Consider the following 27,586-nt stretch of genomic DNA (forward strand, 5'->3'; position numbering starts at 1 on the left):
TCCTGCAATCTAGAGAACAGCAGTCATCCTGGTTTCAGAGCTGGGGCAGTGCTCCTGGCTGCAATCCCTCCCTCCTCGCTGCAGTCCTGGGTGACTCCTGGATCCCTGACCTCTCACCTCCTAAGCACCTGGCAGCGGGAGCAGGAGGCGCCCTTTGGAGCGGGGGCGGGCCCCGGGGAGCAGGATGGCCTGGCGCTGGTGCCCGCCGCTTGCTCGGCTTTCTCAGCCTCTCAGCCAGGGACGATGGAACCCACCATGGCGCCCGGAGAGGTGCTCATGAGCCAGGCCATCCAGCCTGGGCACGCTGACTCCCGGGGCGAGCTGAGCGCAGGGCAGCTGCTCAAGTGGATGGACACCACCGCCTGCCTGGCTGGTAAGTGCGCTACCCATGCTGATACAGCATTGGAGGAAGAGGGGGACTATTGGCTGCTGCTTGTGGCCAGGGTGGTGATGTCTGGGGATCCTGAAAGGCAGGAGTGTCTGGAGGTGGAATTGCTAGGTCGCCAGGCCAGCATGGAAACCTGAGATAGCTTGGAAGAAGGAAGCCAAGGGGAAGGGCAAAGTTCCCAGGAGCTGCGAGCAGGAGAGCTGTGGAAACCTCTGATGACTAGACAGCTACTGACAGTAACCTTGATCAGTGGTCCTCGGATGTCTCCTTAACAGGACTCCCTTTAACACACACAATAGTGAAGAATCCCTAGAAGACTTTGTTATATGGATTGCTTGTATCTGTACCATATTTAACCATATTAACCATATTTAAAATTCTTAGTTAGATTGGGTTCATTGACTAAGTAGAGCTGAAGCTAGAAAACATGTTCACACTGCAAGCATGGAGCCCTGGTTTTGCATACGCACGCACAAATATACCACATAAATGCGCACATGCACACGTTAACGTAGTTTCTTGACAAACAACTAGATTATTACTGCAACAACAAAAATGTTCTTACAAGACTAGTCACGGTTTATGCCTTCTAAAACGAGCTACATGTTTCTTTGGCCAAAGATTGCTCCTTTGCCAGATTCCTTCTCTGCTCAGTTTATTGCCATCAGCTGTGAGGCAGTCAGGGACACTTGACGATATTCTTGAGAGCAGATGAGAGTAAAACAGCAAGGAGAAGGCCAGGGGTTGTAGTCTAGTTGTGAAGGGCTTGCCTGGCTTAAATGAAGCCCTTGAGTTCCATCCCCAGAACTGGGGGTAAGGATGGGACCATTTATATATATATATATAAAACCATATATATATATATATATGTATGTATGTATATATGTATATATGTATATATATGTGTGTGTGCGTGTGTGTGTGTATATATATATGCACATATACATATACATATACATATATATATATAATCATGTCTCCATGCCACCCCTAAAGTTTGTATTTTGGAAGTGACAATTGAGTAAGTGAGTAATCAAAGTTAACAAGATGATAAGGGACATCCTGATCCCATAGGAGCTCAGGAGTACGTGATGCTGCCGCAAGGGCCCTAGGCAAACCAGGCAGAGAGCCCTCACCAGTCTAAAGTGTGTGGACCCTATAGCCTTCAGAACCGTGAGGAACTAAATGGCGATTGTCCAGTCCACCCAGCCCAGAGTATTATTGTGTGGTGGTCACCCCAGGAAAGGCAACCTCTTAGTGTTGCTTTACTGAGGCTCTGACTATGGTTGGCCTACAAGGAGGGATGGAAGCTCTGCTTTTGAAAACAGTGGGTTATATTTCAGACATGGTATTCTAGCTGGGAGCCTGGGTTGAGCGGTACTTTTGAAACATACATCTCCTATACCCATGCTGATTTCTGTCATCTTTAGACCAGTGATAGATACAGTCTTGAATACAAGTAAGCCTTACCATGCCTCCCTTCTGAAGAAATCCCTTTGGTGTCCCAGTACTCTCTTGCTTCCCTGGGATCTGTTATCTACACACAGTGAACTTTGAGTACATGAATCATATCACGGACTCTCACTAGCCTCCCCCAGCTTAGGGCCTCTCAGTATTTTCCCATCATTCTTGAAGTAAAACCCTAACTTTTCTCATCCTTTACAGATGCTTTTTGTAGCTGAAAATTCGTTCTTTGAGGGGCTAGACAGACAGACACAAGTTGATTCTGAACCTAGCTCAGGACATCACACTGATTGGCCATAGGCTGTTCCTTCAGAGAGTGTTGACATTAAGAACAAATATAACATTGTGTTTCCCATCTGATCAATTTACCTTGGTAACCCTCTCCCATCCAAACTGCCTGATACGCAATGGCAGCCTCCTGATATTTTTCTAGGATGTGCAGAACTTTTCACTCTAAGGAACTTTACACCTGTTCTTCTTTTCTTGGTCCCTTTCCTGCCTCATTTCTCAGCTTCCACATCTTTTTTCCCATTTCCCCAGAGTTGCTAGTCTCTTATGTCCAGCCCCTCTGCTGACCTCCATTACTACTACCTACTCCCAGATCTGGGGAAATGTGTGCTCCAATGACATATTAGACCTGGGCTGGGGAGGGGGGCTTTACATGCCTGGTGTTCTAGTCATATCCCTCATACTGCATGTGGCAAAAGCAAAGCTCAGAATATTATGGATCCACTTTTTTTTTAATACAGTGATAACCTTGGCATTTTAGCCCCCTGTAATAGTCAGCTACATTTTCCAAGACAAGTTTTTTGTTTTATTTTCTGATTTGTTTGGTTTCTGTCTTAACAATTTCTAACAAGATTTGAGTTGGGTTACAACAATGTAACAAGAATTAGAAATAGGAACTTTACTCATATGTAAATAAAATAAACAACTGTAGAACTGATTGGTGTTGCTGATAATAATGATGCCTGTTTGCAAAGCAACTGAATACAATTGTCATTAAAATTCCTAGTTTGACCATTTTGGAAACTCACATACTAGAAAGACTCTAGACAATCATGCTATGGCTTAGTAATTATATTGCTGTTGGTAACTTCATAACCGATAATGTTAATATTACAAATACTAAAGGATCCTTATGATAAAGTTGGCTTGTGAAATACAGATACTGGCCATGTTGAACACTCTATTGAAATAAGAGATACCACATAAGCAGAGAATATTGTTCAGATAAAATGTAGATGAATATGAAGAGTAATGCAAAAGCCGATTTTATTTTTATGATTGATTGATTGATTGAATTTTTGAGGCAGGGTTTCTCTGTGTAGCTTTGGAGCCTGTAGTGGGATATTCACTTTGTCTCCTTCTGTGGCACTGACCATGCCCATTGGGCTTGGAGCCAGGGACAGAAGTGACCTGGGTTACTAGGTCTGAGGAGGAGCAGGGGAATGCTCTCTTGCAAGCCACACTTGCAAGCCATGGGGACAGGAGAACTTCCACAGGCATTCTTGGAAGCAGGAAGCAGTCTATGTTGTGAGTTATTTCTCCTTGAATAAACATCTATTCGGCCTAATTGTTTATCCAGATCCTTATTAAACTGAGATAGGAGCCTGTCCTGGAACTCACTCTGTAGATCAGGCTGGCCTTGAACTCACACATCCATCTGCCTCTGCCTCCTGAGTGCTGGGACTAAAGGTATTCCCTGCCACTACCCAGCAATGGAAAAGCCAATTTTTCTAGCATTGTTTCAACCAGTGATCCTTTGACCAGTGCTTTGTATATTTATGCTGCCTAAGATAAATAATGACCATAGTCATGTCCCCAAGACACTACTGTAACCTCAAACACTTCTCAGTTTCAAAACAACTTCTCAGTATTTAAAGAAAAATCAAGCAGCTCCAATCACATTAGCACTAGGCCCCGTCCATAGCTGTTGGTGGCCTCTACCCCTTTAGTCCTTCAAACCAGAAGCTAGTCATCCACACCTCCCCCACCCCCTGCCACTCCCCCACCCCACGTCCGTTTCTTGTTTTGAACTCTCTCAAGACCACAATTCCCCTCCATGTCAGCAGTGAACCTCTCTAAATGTTCACTTTTAAAGACTACCACCTCCATCTCACTCATCCAACGGTGGTGTTCCTTAAAAATCTGGGACTCCGCCTTAACATGCTATCCATGTTGCTTCCTCCTGCATACTTAAGGCTTCCTTCTGGAGGAATGGCTTAAGCCCAGCCCCCATGGGCAGTCTCCACACAACTGCCTAGACCCCACCCACGCCCCTGCCTTGTGGGCTTCAGAGGGGAAATTGCTAATCTTGTCATGTCAGACATGTTTTCTTCTCTACCCTTTATTGCTTTACTAAAAAAGGCTAAAAGGGTTTTTCCTCCAGCCTGGTCAAGTACTTTCTATCAGAAAACTTTCCCCCATATATAACAACTATTAACTATGGACAATAGAGCAAATAAAGCTAAATTAAGGTAACTGAGAAGTGAATGAGAAGTGTTTGGGACCCATGAAAGTTATGCTCAGAAGAGAAGAATTTAATTTTTTTTTCTTTAGTTTTACTGTGTGTGTGTGTGTGTGTTGAGGTGGGATGTTTAATGACATTAAGAATGACAGAGCACCCTACCAATTTTTTCCCAGTTAAATGTTTAGTTAGAAATCTACAGGTTTGTCAGTTTGGACATCAAAAGACAATGTTTGAGGAAAATACATCCACTGGAATATGAAGAGAGAAGTTTTCAGGAAAGAGAAAGCCAGGGAGGCAAAGGGCCCTGCCTGAGATCCTGGACCAGGTAGCTGGCACACTTTGAATTCTGTGTATGTAGGACAGACTCCAAGCCTCCAAGGAAAGTGAAGGAGCCATGTTCATCTCTAAAAATGACAGGATACACAGTTGAGAGTTAGTAAATAGATCTACCTGTTTTGTCAAGAAAACAACAAAAGCAAACTAACCCTTTTCAAAGAACTCACCAGAGCCCACTATTTCAACAACAAATCAACAATGGCTTGGAGATAATAGAAAACATTTACATACAAATAAGCAGGCAAACAGGATTCATTCTTCAAAGATTATCAATAGAGACCAATCTATAGATGACATGGATGCTAGAATTAAAATTCAAGGACTTAATGTAGGTATTGTAGTTATACTCTAGGAAATTAATAATATTATTGAAAAGTACAAAAAAGGCAATAAACCTCAAAAGGAGAAATAGAAAGTGTTTTATGAGGTCAACATGGAAACTCAATAGTTGCGAACTCTAACATCTAAAATTTAAAATATACTCCTTAGCCTTAACTACAGGATGAAGATGACTGGGAAAAAAGTTAGCAAATGTAATCTTGCAAACAACCAAAAACTGGGGCTATGGTTCAGTGGTATAGCAGACTTGCCTAGCATGCATGAGGTTAGAATTAAATTCCCAGCACCACACACACATATACAAAGTAAAACAAAAAACAAAAATAACACCAGAAAACAAAGCTTTTACATCTGTATAAAGTCCTGAGATGGAAAAGCATGAGGAACTCACCCTTATTCAAAAATAATAGCTTTAATTTCTTCAATCATGATGAAAAGCATAATTAGTTTCAAGAATCCATTGAACACCAAATAAGATTAATATAAAAGTTACCATATGTAGGTATATTCTAATCAGACATATTTAAGAGAGCCTCGAAAGCAGCCCAAAATACTGTACTCAGTGTAGGAGAGCAATGGTTAAAATTACCACCCACCTCATCGGCAATAGCAGAGACCTGGTTGGTCCATGTGCATTAGTGTTTATGGCCAAATGGTCACAGTGGAGATCAGAAGACAATGAACAATACCTAACAATAACTGCTGTAAAATGATGACAAGCAAGAGCCTCCAGGGTCTGCTCTTGGCCTTCCCTCTAGCTCCAACTCATCCCTCCTTCTTATGTCTCCATTCTAGCCCCAGAAGCTGTCCTCAAGCTCACTGGAATTGCTGCTCTGTCTGCCCAGCAACCCTCCTTTCCATTCTCCTCTCACAACTATTCCTCTCCAGTTCATCCTTCATACCTGGGCTCAAGAACCCTCTATGTGACACCTTCACTTACTCCATCAACGCTCAGCTTACCTGCTTCCAACTTTTCCTAGGACATCAGTAATATCTCTAAGTTTGCTACTATATGAAAGTATGAAGGGCAATCAAAATGTAAGGACCAGGACAATCGGGTCCATATCACCTAACTGGCACACTTGAAAAAATGAACCAAAGACAGTGTATTATCATGTGCAAAAGCGAAGGACCTTATGTCCCCCACCCCCCGTGTTTTTATCTTTTCTTTTTTATTGGTTCCTGCAAGTTTACAATAGAAAGTATGACTGTTGGGGCCCATATTCAGTGAGGCACTCTCTGAGAACTTTCTTGGCTTCATCTACCCATCTCTCTCTAGAATTCTATGTAGTCAGAAACTACTCAAACAATTATTTGAATCCTTCTAGAGTTGAATGTCTTCATTTAAAGATGGGACCAATAATAGCACTAGCCTCCTGTGATTGACATGAAAGGCTTGGTACATGGCCAATGAGAAATGCTTAGTAAGTAATGTTACCTGCTATTGATTCTCCCTCATCCCTCACACAGTCTAGTACTGTGTTCTGTAAGCATAGTAGTCACCTGGAAAATGCAATACAGCTCTACCTTCTTATTGGCTACCACATTACCCACTATTATTTCAGCCACTTAAAATTGGCAAACCGCATTGGTGTGCACAATCATACTTTATTAATAAGAACACTGTAGGTGAACTCAACAGCCTGTTCCTTCATGGACTGAGTGTTACTAGGCACTCTTTGGTCAATGTTTTAGAGTATGTTTTTGATAACATTCAGTACTTCTCTGGAAAAATGTCGGCTGTAAGGATACACTGACTCAGAATGGATCTGTAATGCCCCTGAGCTAGTACTGATCCTGCTCAACACCTGGAAATCAGCCAAGTGTATCACATTTTTGCTACACTGACCTCAGCTGAGCCTACTCTGAACAGGCCTAGAGTTTGACACCTCCTCCATATGCTGTCTTTATGCGGGATTGTTTTGTAACTAACAAGCCTCTTCCCTGCCCATTGCTCTCTCACAGAGTTCCAAAATGGTTAATTTCTCACCTCTTTTTTACCTGAGATGATTGACAGTTAAGAAAGTGCTCAGCATCCTTAGCCATCATGGAAATGCAAATCAAAACAACTTTGAGATACCATCTTACTCCTGTCAGAATGGCTAAAATTAGAAACACCAATGACAGCTCATGTTGGAGAGGATGTGGAGAAAGGGAAACACTCCTCCACTGCTGTTGGGAATGCAAACATGTACAGCCATTTTGGAGATCAGTATGGTAGTCCCTCAGGAAAATGGGAATCAGCCTACCACAGGACCCGGCAATTCCACTCAATTAATACTTAGATTGTAACCCATTGCATGCAAGGAACAAGAATTTGATTCATTTCTTGTCACCTCATAACATGTATCATCTGTGAAGCCTTCAAATTTAAGAATGAAGTAAAAATTCTTTAGTCAAAGCCAGTGAGTCAAGCAAGGTAATGCTCATTGGAAAACAGCATTCCAAGTGGCTAAGGTGAGGGGCAGGGAGATCAGAGCTGCAGGGCAGCTTGGGCTGTGAAGTGAGTTCCTGGCCAACCTAGCCTGTATAAAAAGACTTTCTCTCAAGAAAAAGAAAGAAAGAAAGAAAGAAAGAAAGAAAGAAAGAAAGAAAGAAAGAAAGAAAGAGGGAGGGAGGAAGGGAGGAAGGGAGGAAGGAAAGAAGGAAGAAAGGAATGAAGGAAGGAAGGGAAGAAGAGAAAAAAGGTCAATGAGGATCCATTTGAATCTTGACTGAACACCTATCAAAAACAAAGCTGGCAGAAACATACACCGGAACCTTTTCCAAACGGCATAAATTCTGGCATTTTTATGTTAAACAAAAACAATCCTGGACAAATTAAGTGCAGATATAGACCATAGAAAACGCCGAGTGCCTTCTTACTGTTCTGCTCCCCTCAGCAGCTCTCTCCTACAGCATCCTTATGCACAGCGAATTGGCATCACTTTGGTAATAATAAATGATGAGCATTGCCTCCCTGCCTCCTGTGTGTTCCTTATTCACAGGTTCATTCCCCTCTGCCATGGGAGGTGATCTCAGGCGTCCCCAGACTGTGCCATGCTCACAGTCCTTAGAGATTTAAACATACCCAGCTAGGAGTTATGTGAGACAGTGCATGTAGCTTTGATGTTTATTTAGAAAACAAATGAAGGTTAATATTTGGTAGTAATATAACAATATTTAGGGTCATCAAAAACTTGCTAAAATTGTTACTTATAGCTACCAGATTTCCCGAGTATTGGTCTTAAAGATCAAATTCAGAGATTCCTCAGTTAAAATTGAGGAGAAAAGTGTAGTGATCATCACACCATAGAAAACATACAGAGCAAAGGCCTGCCTGTAAATACAGATCTTCCTGAATGGGTGGGCACTGGGGTGCTGTGATGATTGAGGGGATGCGTTACCAGAACAAGTCTGCTTCAATTCATTCCTTCTTCCCTTTGCTAAAACATTTCGTGGGATCTACTAACACCGCATACTGTTCTTTGAAGCTGAGAAACATGCCGGGATTTCCTGCGTCACCGCCTCAATGGATGACATTCTGTTTGAGGACACAGCTAGGTAAGTGGTGTTGCTCTGTTCAGTCCCTGTGGATTTACTGGTTCATTTGCATCATGTGTTTATTGCACCTTGTTCAATTGGAGTCAGGGATCATGTTTCTCAGTGCTAATTCAAATTGTCTCTGTTTTGTTAAGTTACTGCCCACATTAAATGGATTGCAGCGCCACGAATGGCAAGGTTTCTATCATCTCATCTTTAATGCTCTTTTTCCTGTGTGACAGATGATAACAATAAGTTTCTCTGGGTTGGTGCAATGCACACACTAAGTTGTGTGTGTAAATAAAGTATGTCTTAAGGAACATTTTATACATGAGTGTGCTTATATGCTTTAGCAGACCTATGAAAGAAAACATCAAGTCAGACATTAAACCTAAAAATAATAAGGTGTATCACAAGAACTCATCAATAACCTGTGAGAATGACCAGCTCACATATGTTCTTGTCCCTTTGTGCTCTTTGCCATATGTGAATTATTCTGAAGCAAATTCCAGTCATGATTTGTAAATAATTCAGTAAATACCAAGGTGCCTCTTAAAATCATTACACAGTCATGACCACTGCTATTAACCTAAAGAACTCTATTCCAGATGTGCTAAACTGCCATGGGAACAAAGTCCAGTTCAACTGCATTCTATGTTTTAAGATGGCGTTTTATTTTTGTTGTATCTGATTTACCATTTAAAACATTTGCAAGCAGGGAGGCTCCCAATGTGGGAAGAAACATTTCCCTCTGCGAAACTTAAGTCTTTATCCCAGGCTTCCCCTTCTCTCTTTCTTAAATCTGATAATTACCCAATACATTAAAATATAAGTGAGTGTTTATTCATATTCCTTAGAAATAAAATCCAATATATGATGTCACTTTCTCCACCTTTTCTGTCTAGGAGTCCACCTATAAAATCGCCCCAGCGCAATGCACACAGCTGTTCATCATATTAGCAGATACTTCCGTATTCACTCTATGGATCCCTAATTCAATTGTACCTCATCAGTAAACACTGAATTGCTTTTGCTATTACAGATAATACTTAAATGCATGGATTCATGTGGTGTGCATTCATATTTTTGCTAGTGTATTTTGAGACTAGATCCCTAAAAACAGAGCTGCTAAACCAAGATGCAAATGCATAGGCTGTTTTATTGAACATTACCTAAGTCCCCACTCTGAAGGTTTTTGTCTGACTTTCATCACTCTCTAAATTAGTTAAATCAATCTAAACATTAAGAGAAGTATACTAAAGTACTAATTTGTTCAGATTTCCAGCACAAGAATTATTTGTTTAAAGATGAATATCTATGCACGTAAATAAAGTCCTTCCTTTACTTCTAGTTTTCCTGCCTAGATTGTTTAAAGATTGAGAGACAACAGTATATAGGGCCTCAATATGTGCACAAAGGCATTTAGTAGAAATGGTCTCTCTTCCAGGAAATCCAACTGACTTACCTGATAGACTGTCCTTAATATATCTGAAAGAGCCTCTCTGCTGTAATTAAAGTAGAATTAATTGCTATCCTTTCTAGCAGCCCAAGTAGGGGCATGTTTCCAAGGCTTTGAACTCAGATAAGACTGGGGATTGAACCCTGGCCTAACTAGTTGCTGGCTACATCGTCATTTAAGCTCAGTTGCTGTTAAGAGTAAATTGGGAATCCTCATGTCAAGCTCACAGGATTATTGCCCAGTGAGTGGCATGCTGCTGCTGTGAGGCAAAGCATTTGGCATGCTGCCTTGGTTTGTGCCAACATTCATAAAGCATTCATTTTGTCATTTATGTGGCCACACTGAGGGACAGTACATCATTTAATGACAAAGGCTTCTGACGTCAGTGAATTTTAAGTCATTCCTTTTTTTATTATTATAATTTTTACTTAATTTTGAAACAAGTTTGTTTTACACATCAATCCCAGTTCCCTCACCCTCCTGTCCTCCTTTATTCCACCACCAACCCCCATCCCATCTCCATTCTGCTCCCCAGTGAGGGTGAGGCCTTCCGTGGGGGATCTTCAAAGTCTGTCATATCATTTGGAGCAGGGCCTACGCCCTCCCCCATGTGTCTAGGCTGAGAAAGCATCCCTCTATGTGGAATGGGCTCTCAAAGTCCATTCACATGCTAGTGATAAATACTGATCCATTATCAGAGGCCACATAGACTGCCCAGTCCTCCTAACTGACACCCACATTGAGGTTGGTCCTATGCTGGTTTCCCACCTATCAGGCTGGAGTCCATAACCTCACCATTGTTCCGAAGTTTCTATGAGCTTCTCCAGCCTGGTCTTGACCCCTTTGCTCATCACTCCTCCCTCTCTGCAACTGGATTCCAGTTCGGCTCAGGGTTTAACTGTGGGTGTCTGCTTCTGTTTCCATCAGCTACTACATGAAGGCTCTAGGATGGCATATAAGGTAGTCATCCTTCTCATTATAGGCGAGGGGCATTTAAGGCCTCTCCACTATTGCTTAGATTCTTAGTTGGGGTCATCCTTATAGATCTCTGGAAATTTCCCTAGTGTCAGATTTCCCTTAAAACCTATAATGGTTCCCTCTATTGTGGTATCTCTTTTCTTGCTCTCCTCTAGCTCAATCTTCCTGCTCCCTCATGCCCACCTCTCCCCGCCTCTTCTTCCTAACTCCCTCTCCCTTCTCCCCATGCTCCCAATTTGCTTGGGAGATCTTGTCCCTTTCCCCTTCTCCAGGGGACCATGTATGTGTCTCTTAGGGTCCTCCTTGTTTCCTAGCTTTTCTGGCAATATGGATTGTAGGTTGGTAATCCTTTGCTCTATTTCCAAAAACCATACATGAGTGAGTAATACCTTGTTTGTCTTTTGGGGACTGGGTTACCTCACTCGGGATGGTTTCTTCTAGTTCCATCCATTTGCCTGCAGATGTTAAGATTCCATTGCCCCCCACCCCCACTGAGTAGTATTCCATTGTGTGAATGTACCACATTTTCTTCATCTATTCTTCAGTTGAGGGGCATTTAGGTTGCTTCCAGGTTCTGGCTATTACAAATAATGTTGCTATGAACATAGTTGAACAGATGTTCTTGCTATATAATGTGCATCTTTGGGGTATATGCCTAAGAGTGGAATTGCTGGATCTTGAAGCAGACTAATTCCCATTTTCCTGAGGAAGCACCATATTGGTTTCCAAAGTGGCTGTATGAGTTTTCATTCCCACCAGCAGTGGAGGAGTGTACTCCTTTCTCCACATCCTCTCCAGCATAAATTGTCTTTGGTGTTTTTGATTTTGGCCATTCTGACAGGAGCATGATGGTATCTCAAAGTTGTTTTGATTTGCATTTCCCTGATGGCTAAGGATGTTGAATACTTTCTTGAATGTCTTTCAGCCATTTTAGATTTCTCTATTGAGAATTCTCTATTTAGTTCTGAATCCCACTTTTTAGTTGGATTATTTGGCTTCTTAAGTTCTTTATATATTTTGGAAATCAGCCCTCTGTCAGATGTGGGGTTGGTGAATATCTTTTCTCATTCTATGGCTGCCATTTTATCTTCTTGACTGTGTCCTTTGTCTTACAGGAGGTCCCATTTATTAATTGTCAATCTCAGTGTCTGTGCTACTGGAGTTATGTTCAGAAAGTGGTTTCCTGTACCAATTTGTTCAAGGGTACCTCCTACTTTCTCTTCTAAGCGGTTCAGTGTGGCTGGATTTATGTCAAGTTCTTTAATCCATTTGAACTTAAATTTTGTGCATGACAATAGATATGGATCTATTTGCAGTCTTCTACAGGTCAGCATCCACTTATGCCACCACCATTTGTTGAAGATGCTTCCTTTTTTCCATTGTATAATTGTAAAGTCTTTGTCAAAAATCAGGTGTTCATAGGTGTGTGGGTTAATACAAAGGATTTCAATTCTATTTCATTGGTGTTTCTGTCTATTTTTGTGCCAATACCAAGCTGTTTTCAGGACCATAGCTCTATAATAGATCTTGAAGTCAGGGATGGTGATGACTCCAGAAGTTCCTTTATAGTACAGGGTTATTTTGGCTATCCTGGGTCTTTTGTTTTTCCATATAAAGTTGAGTATTGTTCTTTAAAGGTCTGTGAAGAATTGTGCTGGGGATTTGATGGGACTGCATTGAATCTGGAGATTGCTTTTGGCAAGATTGCCATTTTTACTGTAGATCCTTCCTATCCAAGAACACGGACAATCGTTCCATTTTCTTGTATCTTAATAATTTTTTTCTTTAAAGAATCAAAGTTTTTATTATATAGGTCTTTCACTTGTTTGGTTAGCATTACCCCAAGATATTTTATGTTGTTTGTGGCTATTGTAAAAGGTGATGTTTCTCTGATTTCTTTCTCAGCCCCTTTATTGTCTGTATATAGTAGGGCTACTGATTTTTTTTTTTTTTAGTTAATCTTGTATCCTGCCACTTTGCTGAAGGTGTTTATCAGCTTTAGGAGTTCCCTGGTAGAATTTTTTGGGTCACTTGTGTAAACTATCATATCATCTGCAAATAGTGACAGTTTGACTTCTTCCTTTCCAATTTGTGTCCCCTTGATCTCCTTTTGTTTTCTTATTGCTCTAGCTAGAACTTCAAGTACAATATTGAAGAGATATGGAGAGAGTGGGCAGCCTTGTCTTGTTCTTGATTTTAGAGGATTGCATTGCGTTTCTCTCCATTTAGTTTGATGTTGCCTGTTGACTTGCTGTATAAGTGCTTTTATTATGTTCTTGTTATCCCTTATCTCTCCAAGACCTTTATCATGAAGGGATGCTGGATTTTGTCAAATGATTTCTCAGCATCTAGTGAAATGATCATGTGGTTTTTCTTTTTCAGTTTGTTTATATGGTAGATTACACTGATGAATTTTCATATGTTGAACTATCCCTGCATCCCTGGGATGAAGCCTACTTGGTTATGATAGATGGTTTCTCTGATGTGTTCTTGGATTAAATTTGCAAGTATTTTATTGAGTATTTTTGCTTCAATGTTCATGAGGGATATTGGTTTGTTGTTCTCTTTCTTAGTTTCTTTGTGTGGCTTGGGTACTAACATAATTGTGGCCTCCTAAAAAGAGCTTGGAAATGACCCTTCTGCTTCTATTGTGTGGAACACCTTGTGAAGTATTGGTATTATCTCTTCTTTGAATTTCTGGTAGAATTCTGCACTGAAACCATTTGACCCTGGGCTTTTTTGGTTGGGAGACTTTTGATAACTGCTTCTATTTCATTAGGGGTTATAGGTTTATTTAAATTGCTTATCTATTCTTGATTTAATTTTGGTAAGTGGTATATATCTAGAAAATTGTCCATTTCTGTTAAATTTTCAAATTTTGTGGAGTACAGGTTTTAAAAGTATGACATGAAAATTCTATTGATTTCCTCAGTGCCCATTGTTATAGATAAAGGGTTATATAACTAGTTGAGTTTCTCAAAGAACCAACTCTTTGTTACATTGATTCTTTGTATTGTTTTCCTAGTTTCTACTTTATTGATTTCAGCTCTCAAATTGATTATTTCCTCCAGGGTGAGTTTGTTTCGTTTTATTCTGGAGCTTTCAGTTATGTTAATTCTCTGGTGTGACTATTCTCCAGTTTCTTCATGTGGGCACTTAGTCCTATGGCCTTTCCTCTTAGTACTGCTTTCAAAGTGTCCCATAAGTTTGGGTATGTTGTGTCTTCATTCTCATTGAATTCTAGGAAGTCTTTAATTTCTTCTTTGACCCAGGAATGGTACAATTACACATTGTTCAATTTCCATGAGTTTGTAGGATTTTTGCAATCTGTGTTGTTGAACTCTAACTTTAAAGCATGGTAGTCTGATAAGATACAGGAGGTTATTCCAATTTTTTTGTACCTATTGAGGTTTGTTATATTGCCTAGTATATGGTCGATTTTAGAGAAGGTTCTGTGTGGTACTGAGAAGAAGATATATTCTTTAGTGTTTGGATGGAATGTTCTATAAATGTCTGTTAAACCCAATTGGGTCATAACTTCTGTTTGTTACTTTGTTTCTTTGTTAAGTTTCTGTCTGGTAGACATGTCTAGTGTTGAGAGTGGGGTGTTGAAGTCTCTGACTATGAGTGTGTGAGGTTTTATGTGCAATTTGAGTTTTAGTAATGTTTCTTTTACAAATGTGGGTGCCTTTGTATTTGGGGCATAGATGTTCAGAATTGAGACTTTATCTTGATGGATTTCTCCTGTGATGAATGTGTCTTCATCTCTTTTGATTGATTTTAGTTTAAAGCCTAATTTTTTTTTTTTTTTTTTAGATATTAGGATAGCTACACCCACTTGTTTCTTGGTTCCATTTGATTAGAAAATCTTTTCCCAACCCTTAACTCTGAGGTAACTTCTGTCTTTGAAGTTGAGGTTTGTTTCTTGTACACAGCAGAAGGATGGATTCTGTCTTCGTATCCATTTTGTTAGCCTGTGTCTCTTTATAGGCAAGTTAAGACTATTAATATTGAGGGATATTGATGACCATTGATTGTTAATTCTTGTTTATTTTGGATTTGTTGTTTGTGGTGGTTTTACATGTGGATTTCCCCCCATTTTTATTTTGGCTGTTGGTATGGTGGGAATATCTGTTGCCTATGCTTTTGTGGGTATAGTTGACTTCCTTGGGTTGGAGTTTTCCTCCCAGAACTTTTTGGAGGATTAGTTGATAAGTTTTGTTTAAATCTGGTTCTGTCATGGAATATCTTGGTTTCTCTGTCTATAGTGATTGAAAGCTTTGCTGGGTATAATAGTCTGGGCTGGCATCTGTGGTCTCTTAGTGTTGGTAGAATATCTATCCAGGACCTTCTGGCCTTCAGAGTTTCCATGGAAAAGTCAGGTATAATTATGTTGGGTTTGCCTTTATATGTTACTTGGCCTTTTTCCTTTGTTGCTTTTAATATTGTTTCTTTATTCTGTATGTTTGGAGTTTTGATTATTATGTGGTGAGGGGACTTTTTGTGGCACACTCTAGTGGTGTTCTGTAAGTTTCTTGTACTTTCATTGGCGTATCTTTAGGTTGTGAAATTTTTTTTTCTATGATTTTGTTGAATATATTTTCTGCACTTCTGAGTTGTGTTTCTTCACCTTCTTCTATACCTATTATTCTTAGGTTTGGTCTTTTCATGGTGTCCTATATTTCCTGGATATTTTGTGTTAGGGATGTGTTGGACTTAAGATTTTCTTTGGTCGATGAATCTATTTCTCCTAGTGTATCTTCAACGTTCGAGATTCACTCTTTCATCTCTTGTATTCTATTGGTTATGATTGTATCTGTAGTGCATAATCAATTATCCATCTTTTCTGTTTCCAGCATTCCCTCAGACTATATTTTTTTAATTGTCTCTATTTCAGCTTTCAAACCTTGCACTGTTTGCAATTTTTGGTTTGTCTTTAAAAAAAATTTCTCATTTCCTCTTTTAGGGTCTCTATCATCTCCATGAAGTTGTTTTTAGGGTCATTCTCTTCTGCTTCATTTGTGTTGGGATGTTCAGGTCTTGCTGGTGTGGAGTCCCTTGACTCTGGTAGTGTCATATTGATCTTTCTGTTGTTGACTGTATTCTCATACTGTTGTCTACCCATCCCTTCTTCCAGTGCATACTGGTAGGGTCTCTCCCTCTCCTGGTGGGTACAGGATCAAGGTTCTCTTCCAGTGGGTGCAAACAGGTCCAATACTGTGATAGCTGTCCTCTTCCAGTGAGTGTAGGTGAGACTAAGATACTGGTAGACTCTGGAAAGGCTGAGTCATTCTTTTCTGTGCCTTTGGATTTGTGTTTCTCTGTGCCTGTGCTCCCAAGAAAACCTTGCTTTATAAAGCTCAGCAGCCCTGACTCATTGTCTATACCTTAATTCAGTGCCAACATTTGTCAAAACCCGGTGAACAGTGTGGATTAGAAAGAGCAGTGATTCTTCTAGGAAAGTTAGATCTGCAAATCAGCTAGGATTGAAAGTAAGATTTTAGACGGTGAAACCTTAAGTATTTTTATTGTCTGAAAAAGTCAGGCAAAACAGAGAGGAGGGAGGTTGAGAAGGGAAAAGGCTGGTCACTCAGCCTGGAAGGAGGCAAGGTAATGGGTGGCATAGAGCACACAAATATAACAACATGGAGGGAGCCATGACAAAGTGCTTCAAATGGAGTCAGGTGGATGTGGGAATACAGGGAATCTACACTGGGTACCTTTTCAAGATGTAGGTTCAAGTGACCCAAAGACTTGACCTCAACGTTTTTAGAGTTCCAGTAGCTGTGAGGAACAGGCAGTCTGAGGAACAGCTCTCCGAGGGCCCATGTCTACCTAGCAAACTGACTGATGACCTGGCTTGTTTGATGCCCTGTTAGTTTATTAGCTAATGTTTTAAAGTAAATATCAATGGTACAGGTGTACCTGAGTGCTTCCTCGAATTTCCTACGGGAACAGAGGCTATACACAAAAGTGTCTATTGCAGATAGGGTTACCTTGTACACTGTCCTTGCAAAAGCTCTTTTCTGATTAAATAGAGGGAGTCTGTTAACATTATAAGCATGATTTGAATGTTAACATCTATTCTGAAGGCCTGCCTTTGCAATTAGCTTTTCTCGGAGTTTTTCATATATGAGTATTATCAGCAGGTTAAGATGGAATTGCATTATGCCTGTTTAAGGTGGAATTGCTTTATGACACATGTGTCTACTAAATCTCTAAGTCTAACATGAAATGTGCTAGGATTACTGAGACCTTTCTTTCTTTTTAAAAACAGAATCGGACAAATTATCACCATCCGAGCTAAAGTGACTCGAGCATTCAGCACCAGCATGGAGGTGAGTGGTACCCTTTTCTTAGCCCTGCCTGTCGGAGGATGTGTCTTCACTACTTTCAGAGCACAGGGAAAGAGGCCTGGGACACGCCGACAGCTGATAGGATCCTAAATTTCAGAAATCCTTAGATCTCATCACACACACACAGGTGAATGCTAAAGAGCTGATGTCCCCCACCCAATCCTGCCACTCACATTCAGTGTGACACCAAATACTATAGAAGGATACAGGCAAAGGGGATGTGTAAGAGGAAAGGGGATTTGTGTGTGTGTGTGTGTGTGTGTGTGTGTGTGTGTGTGTGTGTGTGTGTGTGGTTTTACAAACTATAGATTCCATTTCTTACTTCTTGCCTCTTGTAGGGCAAAGTCTTCTGTGGGCTTGGTGAGATCTGCCTAGAAGATTCCTAAAGTGTGGGAGATGTGGAGATATTCACCTCAGAGTTCCCTAGTGTGATGTGGTTTCCTCCAAAGCTATTCTGGTCAGACTCTGTAAGATTCATGGTGTGTATGCTAGTTTAGTATCAATCCAAAGACCCAGAGACACATGCACATTTCCAGAATTCTCTCTTTATGTAGGTATCTCTCTTCTGGTACTCTGCCCAACAAATTCCAGACCCTTGATCTGTTTGATCTCTGCTTCTTCAACTCTGCAGAGGTGGGTTTCCCTTCCCTTACTGTATGTTCCTTTCATTGCTTTCCTGTCCTGGGGCATCATAGCCCTTGTCACTTGTTTCCCATATATAGAAATAGTTGCTTCTTACACCTTACCTAGTTTCTTTTCACAGAGTATAATTCCAGCCTTCCCCCATGCCATGCCTCTGAGACACTTGTTCATCACACACACCTCTGTCAACTGTCCCGGTAGCTGAGAGTGTCTAAACTTTAACACTCCAGTGCTGTAGCTAGGCTTTTTCCTGCTGATGTTTTATTTCATTCTTCCTTGTGTATTTCTCTAACTTGAGCATCCATGTGGGTGAGTGTTGCTTCTAGAGGTGAAGAATAATTGGTTCGTGTTTGATTCATCGCCACCCAGTTAACTTGAGATTTACCATGCAAATACAAAGTTCTGTTTTAAATTAGTGACTTAAAGTGAGTCATGGATTATTGATTGTTTGTTTTTATACACAGTGTTCCTGGCGAGGATGTAGAAATACATATACTTTATCATTCATTACTCAGTGCTGAACTGAGATGCCCCAGGTTTCCCATTATTCTCAGAAGATAGTATTACTTATCGCGGTGAGATATGAGGAGAGTATTTATTAGTCTAAATCTAAAGATGTTTTTCTGTGGAATGCCAGTCTGCAGAACCACCTTCAGGGCTCTTCACACAGAAGGAGAGCCACCCACTGCAGAATCCTTACAAAATGCCTCAGTCACTTGCTGACAGCCTTAGAAAAAACAAACCCAAAAAACAAGCCAAAGCTAATATAGCAACTCTTCCCCTGTTATTGTGAGGTATAAAATGTAATGACTAAAGGTTAAAAATAGTTAATAGTTCCTCTCTCTGGTAGGCCATCTTGTTCTTGAGAGACAATTTACTAGTAATGTGATTTTAAAATGTTTATTGTAGCAAGGCACACTTTTAAGAATTAGAATATAGAATTTCAAATGCAACATGATAAATGTATAATGTATGTAAACATTGATGTGTACCTTGTATATACATTTATAAACACACATTCACTATTACTTGTATGTTTGTAATATTACATTGTATATAGGTATTATAACATATGTGTAACTGGAAGAAAATTAAACTAAAAGTTAATAAGTATTTCCTATGGGTAATGGGTCTGATATAACATATTCTAGATAGCTGGATCCCATGCATTTTTCATGGCAAGAGTACATATTCCCACATTCAGAAAAGTTTCATTTGTCATATTGTAGAGATCTTCACTGAAACGATAGTGTCACTTAAAGATAAATTAAAATGCTGATGTCATTTAAAAACTGGAAGGCAGGATTGGAGAAGTGCATAACTGCATTTTGGGTGTTGCAGCTGAATCTGTTATCTGGATGACTGACAGCTTGTTTTTCTTCCTTCAGATCAGTATCAAGGTCATAGTACAGGACAAGTTCACTGGCATTGAGAAGCTCCTCTGTGTGGCTTTCTCTACATTTGTAGCTAAACCAGTTGGAAAAGAAAAGGTAAATCTTCCACGTGAACAGATACCCTTTTTGTAAGCCAGGGATATGGGAATAACTGCTCCAGAATTATATTTTGCTTCTTACTGCAAGACTTGCTTCTTCAAGATTTTTTATTCATTTTTATATTTATTGGTATTATTCTGTGGTGACATCATAGACCTGAATGGGCAGATCTTTTGAGAGGAACGTTTTAAAGAAAAAAAGTACCAGGGTTATGAAAGAGGAGAAACAGTATTTTAAATTATCTGGAAGTCATATCTACCCCTTTAAAATATTGCTTACTGGGTTAGTTCTCATTTTTGGTTATAGAGTTCAAAATTAAGTTGAACTTTTTTTTTTTCAGCAAGTACTTGAAAGTCCAGGCCCAATCATTTTTTAGACCTTCAGGAAAGTGTCAAAGTTGCTGAGTCAGGAGAGTTTAAAAATAAACTTTTGGGCATCTGGGCTGAAACCACCCTTGAAAGAAATACTGTGTCCTTATACATTGTTCAGCTCCCACCAGCCAGAGCCCAGCTCTACCTCAATGGAGGATGCCACGATTTCTTCCATGCTGCTTCTATTTAGAGCTAGGGTATGTAGGGGAAATTAACACATTTGAAATATGTAATAATTCAACTTATAATGTAAAGTATTTCAGGCAAGCGTGGCTTCTCCTAAGCACTTGCCAATGATGAGGTCTCCTGCTCATGCCTCCCTCTTGCCTGCGATCTTTCTCACAGTGGCTGCTATGCCAGCAGAGCTTGAGCAAAGTGATGCTTCCACCGCAGCCAGTAAAGGTGGCCACGCTTTGCAGCCACTCCAAACCTAGGCAGATGGCACAACTGGGCTGGCAGGTGACCCCAAAGAATGTTGGCACCTGGAGTTCCTACTGTAATATAGGCCTCGTATTACATTGCCGCAGGCAAATTCCTGCTGCCGAAGGGTGCTGCTTTCCAAACCAAAGTGCACATCTGCCAATTGTGTTATGTAGAAAATGAAAGCACAGCTTCCTTGGATATAACCTAGTGAGTCATGGACAAAGTATCACAGAGACCCCGTGTTCACAAAAATATAAGCAGTAAGAGAGGTCTTGTTAGCCTTTGATTCTCTCAAAAGTCTTAAATTTTCACAATGAGAGCATCATGGGGGTGGGTACAGTGTTCCCATACTTGACAGCAAATGACAGCATGGAGGATACCTCACCATCCTTTGCTTCATATGGAAGAAGAGGCTTCCATACTTCTCGTTCTGGATCTAGGAACAAACGGAATAGGCACATCGGCCCACCTCAGTCCCATCTCTACAGAGACAAGAACTGGCTTCCAAGACCCTTCCTGGGAAGCCAGCTACCTTATGGTGCTATGACAACTGGCTACTTCAGTCAACATCCACTGCCAAGCACCTTTCCCAGATCAATTAGTTTTCCAGTTAGTTCCTTTTTATTTGGTAGCATATCATGTGGAGAGGCATGAAAGTCTGTGGTTTGGTTTGAACCACAAGAAATACCAGCATCTCTATCCAAAGTGAGTTTATTCCAGGATAAAACTGGCAATGATTAACAAAATTCGGCTCAACAGTTGCACCGGCCAAGTAATTAAAAGGGCCCACAGCACTAGACTGTGTGGAAGGAAATGAGGCAGAAAGATGGCCCAGAGACCTTCAGGGGCCTTCAGCTTCCAGGCAGCACTTGCTCTCAAGTTTATTTTCAGGCACACAAAATGTTCTTCATGGACTAGCAGTCATCATGATGAATGCCAGGGTCTTCTCCTCAGAGGAGCCAAGCTACAAATTTCCCAGGCTACCTAACATATTCTGCTGATCATGCCAACAAAATGTGACATTGTGAGGAGTCACTGTCAATCTACACATTCCTGACACATGACACAGGCAACTCAGGGAACCTTGGACTTTAAACAGCACATTACAAGTCACTGGATTATTTAGCCTTATCTGGGTAAAGGGTCAGGTTCAGACTGGAGGTCCCCTGGAGCTGCCAAGACCTTCCATACACAGAACTAGCACGTGGGCGTCAGTGGGGGAGCTGGAACCTGGACACTGCTCCCCAGGTTTCCGGAGGGCAGCTGAAGTGTTACACTGACATATTGATTCTTTCAGTTTACCTATTAGACGCTGTTTTGACCATGTGCTGAAATTTCCAAATTAGGAATATTTCTTGGTGTACGATAGTTTTCTCTAGAATGCCCTTTTACCTCCCCTTGCTCTCTTAATTTTGTAAAAAACAAAAAGCAAAACCAACAGGAAAGATTATCAATAAAATATAGTCCCATGTCATTGAAATTAATATTTTATAGAATTTATATACATTAGTTTTTATTGAAAATAGATTCTTCTCTTATAGAATACATTCTGACCACAGCTTCTACCCCGTCCACTCCTTTTAGCTCCCCTCACCTGTCCTATACTCCACATCCACTCTCCCTCCATTTCCGAGAGAGAGAGAGAGAGAGAGAGAGAGAGGGGGGAGGGAGGGAGGGAAGGATGGAGGGAGGGAGGGAGGGAGGGAAGGATGGATGGAGGGAGGGAGGAGCGAGCTTCCAAGAGACAAGAGTCAAACAGAAGAAAATATGATACAATGTGACAAGGCAAAAGTCCTCCTAGGCTCTAATTCCACAGAAAAGTTGTAAAATGAGAAAAATGAACATGGATGTCTTTCAAATGAGAAATAACAAAGTCTGATTTGATCTTTTAATGGAAATACATTGAAGAAAAATTTTCACCAGCATGTTTCATGGAAACACCCATAAATACTCTATTTACTTGAGTTAAAAACCATATGGTGTGTCATCTGCTTTTGCAAACTTCACGTTGGGCATCTACAATTTAAGGGAGCTGTAAATGACAAATCCGATGATAAACTTTCTTCCTCCAGGTCCATTTAAAACCTGTCATGCTACAAACGGAGGAAGAGCAAATAGAACATACTCTGGCTTCAGAGAGAAGGAAAGTTCGATTACAGCATGAGAGCAACTTCAACAACATCATGAAGGAAAGCAGCATGTTCAATGGTAAGTCTACACCAGGAGCTTTCTGTGGCCATGGTAAGGGAAGGGGTCTGTCTTACAGCACATGGTTTCCCACTGACGCTTGGATAACACTAGACCTGTTTTCTGACAGAGCTGGGCAGTGGAGAAGAACAGGACTGGGCATTCAGAGTATCCATGGTGACCTAGGCCCCTAGGCTGGATTCCTCTACAGGAGGAAGTGTGCAGAGAGAGACAAGGTCTGGGTGGTTAATAACCCTTAGTAACATGGGGAATGAAGGGGTTGTGACCAGGGCACACTGATAGGGAACTTCATGGGTTACTAAGCACTTGCTCATCCAGGACTTCATTTGAACCATATACCTTCTCAACACAGAAGGAAACTCCAAGTAGGAAGAAGCCTGCTGGACTACCCTTGACAAGAACGGAAGAGAAATAGTTCGTGAATACTTCCTAGTGCTTTCCACACTGACCCTGTGTTTTCCTGCAGCAGTTTTCTGAGCTCTTTGATGTCTTAGTTCTCCTTCCAACTCTTCTTTCTTTCCCTGCATTTGAGTCCATCTCTAAAATCCCAAGAGAGAACATAGCGTGAGAGAGGAGATGGAGTGAGCCAGCCCAGGGGGCTGACAGAAATTCCAACTCCACCAACTCTGAAGGAGAGCACAGGGAAGGGAAAGGGGAGGAGAGAATGGAATAGGTCCAGATAGAATGAGGAGAACGGAGAGGAGAAGGCGCACATGCAAAGGACAGAGGTGAGAGGAGGTAGCGTGTGAGAAGTATGGGGGCTTCATGATGACCCGGAGGCATTATCAAGGTCACAGGACAACCCCACTGGGTAGGAGAGAAATTGTCCAAGATTTCCGCCTTGAGAAGATGGTTTTAGTTCAGTCTTTGGGGCCCTCAATGCCAATGGCATGTTTTCCAGGACGGAAAACTTGGTCATGATTGAAGGCTCACTGGGATGATTGATATGGTCATCATTGAAGTAGTAATTGGCTCTAAGGGAAAAAGAGCATTCATGTTGATGCTGTACTTTACAGTTTCTGGATAATGGTATGATTTGATGATTTCATAAAGGGCAATATCCACTATAAGTTATAGAAAGCAGAGACTTCACCATTAAATTTACAAGGCTTAGAAGAGTTTCTTTAAAAAGATGGTCTTGGTTCCAAGATGTGTTTAAATGCATTTTCCCTAAGGACTGAAGTAGCTGAACTGTGAGAATATTCCTAAGGCAGACCAGACAACCATTAATAAAAAATAAAACCAAAAGGTCAATCGGCCCAAGTCCACCTTGCTGTCTTCTCAACACTAAAACCCCAGGAAGGAAATGAGATGGCAAAGACCTTCATTTCTGCTTCAGTCTTAACTCGGAAATGCCAGGAGTTAATATGGCTCTGAACGAGTCTGTGCAATTATCCTACATTCACTGACCTTCCCTTCTACACAACCATTTACTTTTTTTAAAAAATGCCTCTGTCCTCTGTCCTTGCTGAATTTGCATCGCCTGAGTTCTTGAGGGGAAGGAGGAATAAGTACCAATGAGTCATGAGGTTCCTCAGTAATTTCAGAAGGAAGTTCTGATGTTTCTCTGTGTGTTTTTATCCCGAGTCTTGCAAGAATTTGCTTCACCTTCTATAGTTAATTATCACTCTACTCCCATGAATGTCTCATGGATCATTTTCCAATGTTTTAACTTGAGAACTCATGAGGAAAAAGTTATCCCTGGGCTGAGTGGCAGGCTGGTCAAATAATCTGGTACTTGCTAGAAGAATTAAATGTGTGATTATGGATGAGATTGTGTACTGTCTTGTGAATGTCTGGCTCCTTCCTTCTCAGTACCAAGAAAGAAAGAACACATCAACTGCTTAGTTCCATCTAGTATAGATGTATTATACTCCTACCATGTGCAAGGAACATGTTTGCCATAAGAAACAAACAAAAAAAAAAGATGAATAATGCAAGGTCTTTGCACATAATAAACTCATACCCTAGTGTTGGGTACATGAATAGTTCTAAATAATCTAGACAGTGATTGAAGAAGTACAGGGTCCAGATTCTGTGGACCCAGGGGTTCCCTGAGGTAGTCCAGAAAGACTGACTGAGGGAGGAGCCACAAGAAGGAAAATGAGTTAAATAAAATATCATTGCCACTTAGTCTAATTTTCCTAAGAGGTTGATCAGAATAGATCCATGTTTGTTTCAATTTAGAATTACAGATGTTTTTTAAAGCTTTTCTCTCTGAGTTAACTTAATCTGTCCTATCTCAGATTATCCTATGTTCTTTTCAATGAAGCAACTTTTCATCCAGCTCTATCATATCAATCTGATATTCACTTTGGAAATATTACTATCTCCCATGTCACCAACAATTCCACAGAAATCAGAGGCAACTTTCTTAAAGAAAAGGGCATTGGAGTGTGATAGGGAGTGTGGTCTGCCTAGAGAGGCTGGTTTTGATCAGAAAACATACTCTAAAAGAAGGCAGATAGACCTTCATTAGTGAACTAAGGCAGAGATTTTCAACCTGTGTGTCATGACCCCTTTAGTGGTCAAATGACCCTTTCACAGTGGCCACATATCTGATACCCTGTATATCAGTTATTTACACCATGACTCATAACAGCAGCAAAATTACAGTTATGAAGTAACAAGAAAAATAATTTTATGGCTGGGGTCACAACACATGAGGAAGTGTGTTAAAGGGTCACAGCGTTAGGAAGCCTGAGAACCATTGTACTAAGGGATCTATACTATCACCAGACTGATGAAGCTGCCCTCACCCTTTGAGGTGCCACGTGACAGAAATGAGTGTTGTTAGGATACTGAGAAAGCTGATTCCAGATGCTACATTTTCATAAGAAAAGTGGGGGAAATGAGATTAGGTTTTGTGTAAGGGATGAATGGAATGTGTTATTGTACCACTGGGGTTATTGTATCACTAGGGGTGGAGGAAAATTAAAGTTGGAGCTATCTGAATTGCAGTTTGTCAGTATAAAATCAGATCTTCAGAGCATTGTCCTGGATGAACCTTTCTGGATATGCAGAATGAAAACAAGAGCTAGAATAAAATGACCTGAATTCAGGTCAAAGTACCTGACCTGAAATATACAGGACACATGTGAAATCGACCAAACAAAATGATGAAACAATACCTTCAAAACATTCAATAGACAACCGTTGAACTTGATCACCTGGCTTGCAGAATGAGGTCTGTTTACTATAAACGCTTAGCTCTAGTCAGGTCTGTGACCCTGAATTGTTCTCTGGACCTGGGGATGCTCTATTTTTCCCCCCATTGATTGGCAGTTATCTACAAGAAGACACACTTCCACACAAAGGACACTTGTCCTCTGTCCACTTTTGCCTGCATGCCATAGCTGAGGCCTGTTTGTGTTTAGCATGACCAAGAAGTGATTCCCCAGTTTTCCTTGTGTGTGCTGCATATGTCTCCATAGAAATGAGTGACTTTTTCTTTATTGCCTCTCAGAAAAGAAAAAACTACCTAATTATGGGTGTTCTTTTCTACAACATTTCTCAGATTCTGAGATCTACCAACTTTTAATTTTTCGATTATTTTATAATCATTTCAAAATAGATAGTACATTGCAGGGTAAGGAATTTACAACGTGTGAGAAGGCATACAGTTAAAAGTAAGTCTTCCATCTGTGCGACACACAGTCATTCACATGTTCTGGTAGTACAACAGCTACACACTTAAATTGTTATCATTTTGTAATGTAGTTTATAGGTAGTTTCTAATAAACTAAAGTAATATTTTCTTCTGAATAAAAATATAAAATTTGGACAAGCGATATTAAACTGAAAATATCTCAATCAGCACTAACTCATCATGCTTTAAGAACCTCATTTAATAAAATCAATTTGCAATCAGGGAGCGGGGTGCGGGTGGCGTGCACCTGAATCCCAGATACTCTCAAGGCTGACGCAAAAAAAAAAAAAAAAAAAAAAAAAAAAAACTTGCTTCAGCTCAGGAGTTCCTAGCCTGCCTGCCAAGCATAATAAGATCCCATTTCAGAAAAAATAGTTAGAAAATTGTAAATAAATAGAAGTTAGAAGAGGTTAAGATTTTACTTGCCTTTAAGAGTCAGCCAGAAAACAAAACCAGGTTTCTTTATATTAATGTGGTAGGCTTGATGTCTGGGGAAAATCTATAGTTTGTTTGCAAAGCCGTCTCAGCAGTCAGGAAGGAAGGGAAGCAGTGATGTTGGAAATGGCTTGAGAACAGCAAAGAAGTAGAGAGGCTATGCTCAACCCAGCAGGCATTGGCTCTGAGACCTGCAGGTACCCAAAGACTAAGGGAAGAGTCAGACACTTGCTTTAGGTGGAAGGGTGAGCTAGGATCTCATGGGGAGTGGCTGTCCCCCCCAAGAACTCTCCATGAGTCCACTAGAAAAGCCCTCCCCTTTCAGAGAGCCCTGCTGGGGAGCCTCTCTCTCTTGGCATTAGCCTTGGTAGCATGGGGGAAATCGTTCCCTTTGAAATCCAGTCCCAAGTTTATCTTCCTGCAGTGTTAGTGCTAGAAATCCTCAAGCAGCCTGTGTAGATCACATGACCTTTAGTGTAATGTGGACTGTATTCTAGGCCCCCTGTTATCGACAGCAGCATATAAAAATCCACTGTAGAGAAGGGACTAGTCCAGCTTCAGGGATTTCCACCATTTCCAGGCAATAGGGCTTCTAATGAAATACCACAAGAGATTGAAATAAAGACCCAAAGACCTGGAGGTGACATCAGACCCACAAAAGTCCGAAGGACGTCCATTAAGACTATTTCATATAAGATGAAGTAACAAGGCCACTGTAACTGCAGGAGTAAGAGGGGCTTGGGATGCAGTGTGGTGCTTGAGTAGCTGTCCGATGTGAGGCCTTGGAGACAGTGCAGAGTGCCATCACCCACTTAAAGAGGTGAGAAAGCAAAGAGAATCAAAAGTATGAATCAAGAACAAAGAGATAATCTAGAAAGTTTTTTTTCTTATTTTACACATCAATCCTAGTTTCCTCTGCCTCCCATGCCCCCCCAACCCCTTCCCACCTACCCCCACTGCACAGGGAGGGTGATGCCTTCCAGAAGGAATTATCAAAATCTGTCAAGTCATTTGGAGTAGGAACTAGGCCCTCCCTCCTGCCTCTAGATT

General features: G+C 40.8%; 1 protein-coding gene across 1 annotated transcript in view; it reads left to right on the plus strand.

Annotated features, from left to right (window-relative positions):
- The first annotated feature begins 209 nt into the window (after positions 1 to 209).
- Positions 210 to 27,586, plus strand: part of Acot12 (acyl-CoA thioesterase 12) — a 43,921-nt gene continuing 16,544 nt past the window's right edge. Inside the window, exons 1-5 of the mRNA XM_051182953.1 lie at positions 210 to 373; positions 8,474 to 8,543; positions 17,237 to 17,297; positions 19,346 to 19,447; positions 22,317 to 22,452. Coding sequence (XP_051038910.1) covers positions 244 to 373; positions 8,474 to 8,543; positions 17,237 to 17,297; positions 19,346 to 19,447; positions 22,317 to 22,452 — 499 coding nt within the window. The 5' untranslated portion in view covers positions 210 to 243. The remainder of the gene's footprint in view (positions 374 to 8,473; positions 8,544 to 17,236; positions 17,298 to 19,345; positions 19,448 to 22,316; positions 22,453 to 27,586) is intronic.

This window comes from Phodopus roborovskii, unplaced genomic scaffold (assembly GCF_943737965.1).
Source record: "Phodopus roborovskii unplaced genomic scaffold, PHOROB, whole genome shotgun sequence".
In the NCBI taxonomy this organism is placed as follows: domain Eukaryota; kingdom Metazoa; phylum Chordata; class Mammalia; order Rodentia; family Cricetidae; genus Phodopus; species Phodopus roborovskii.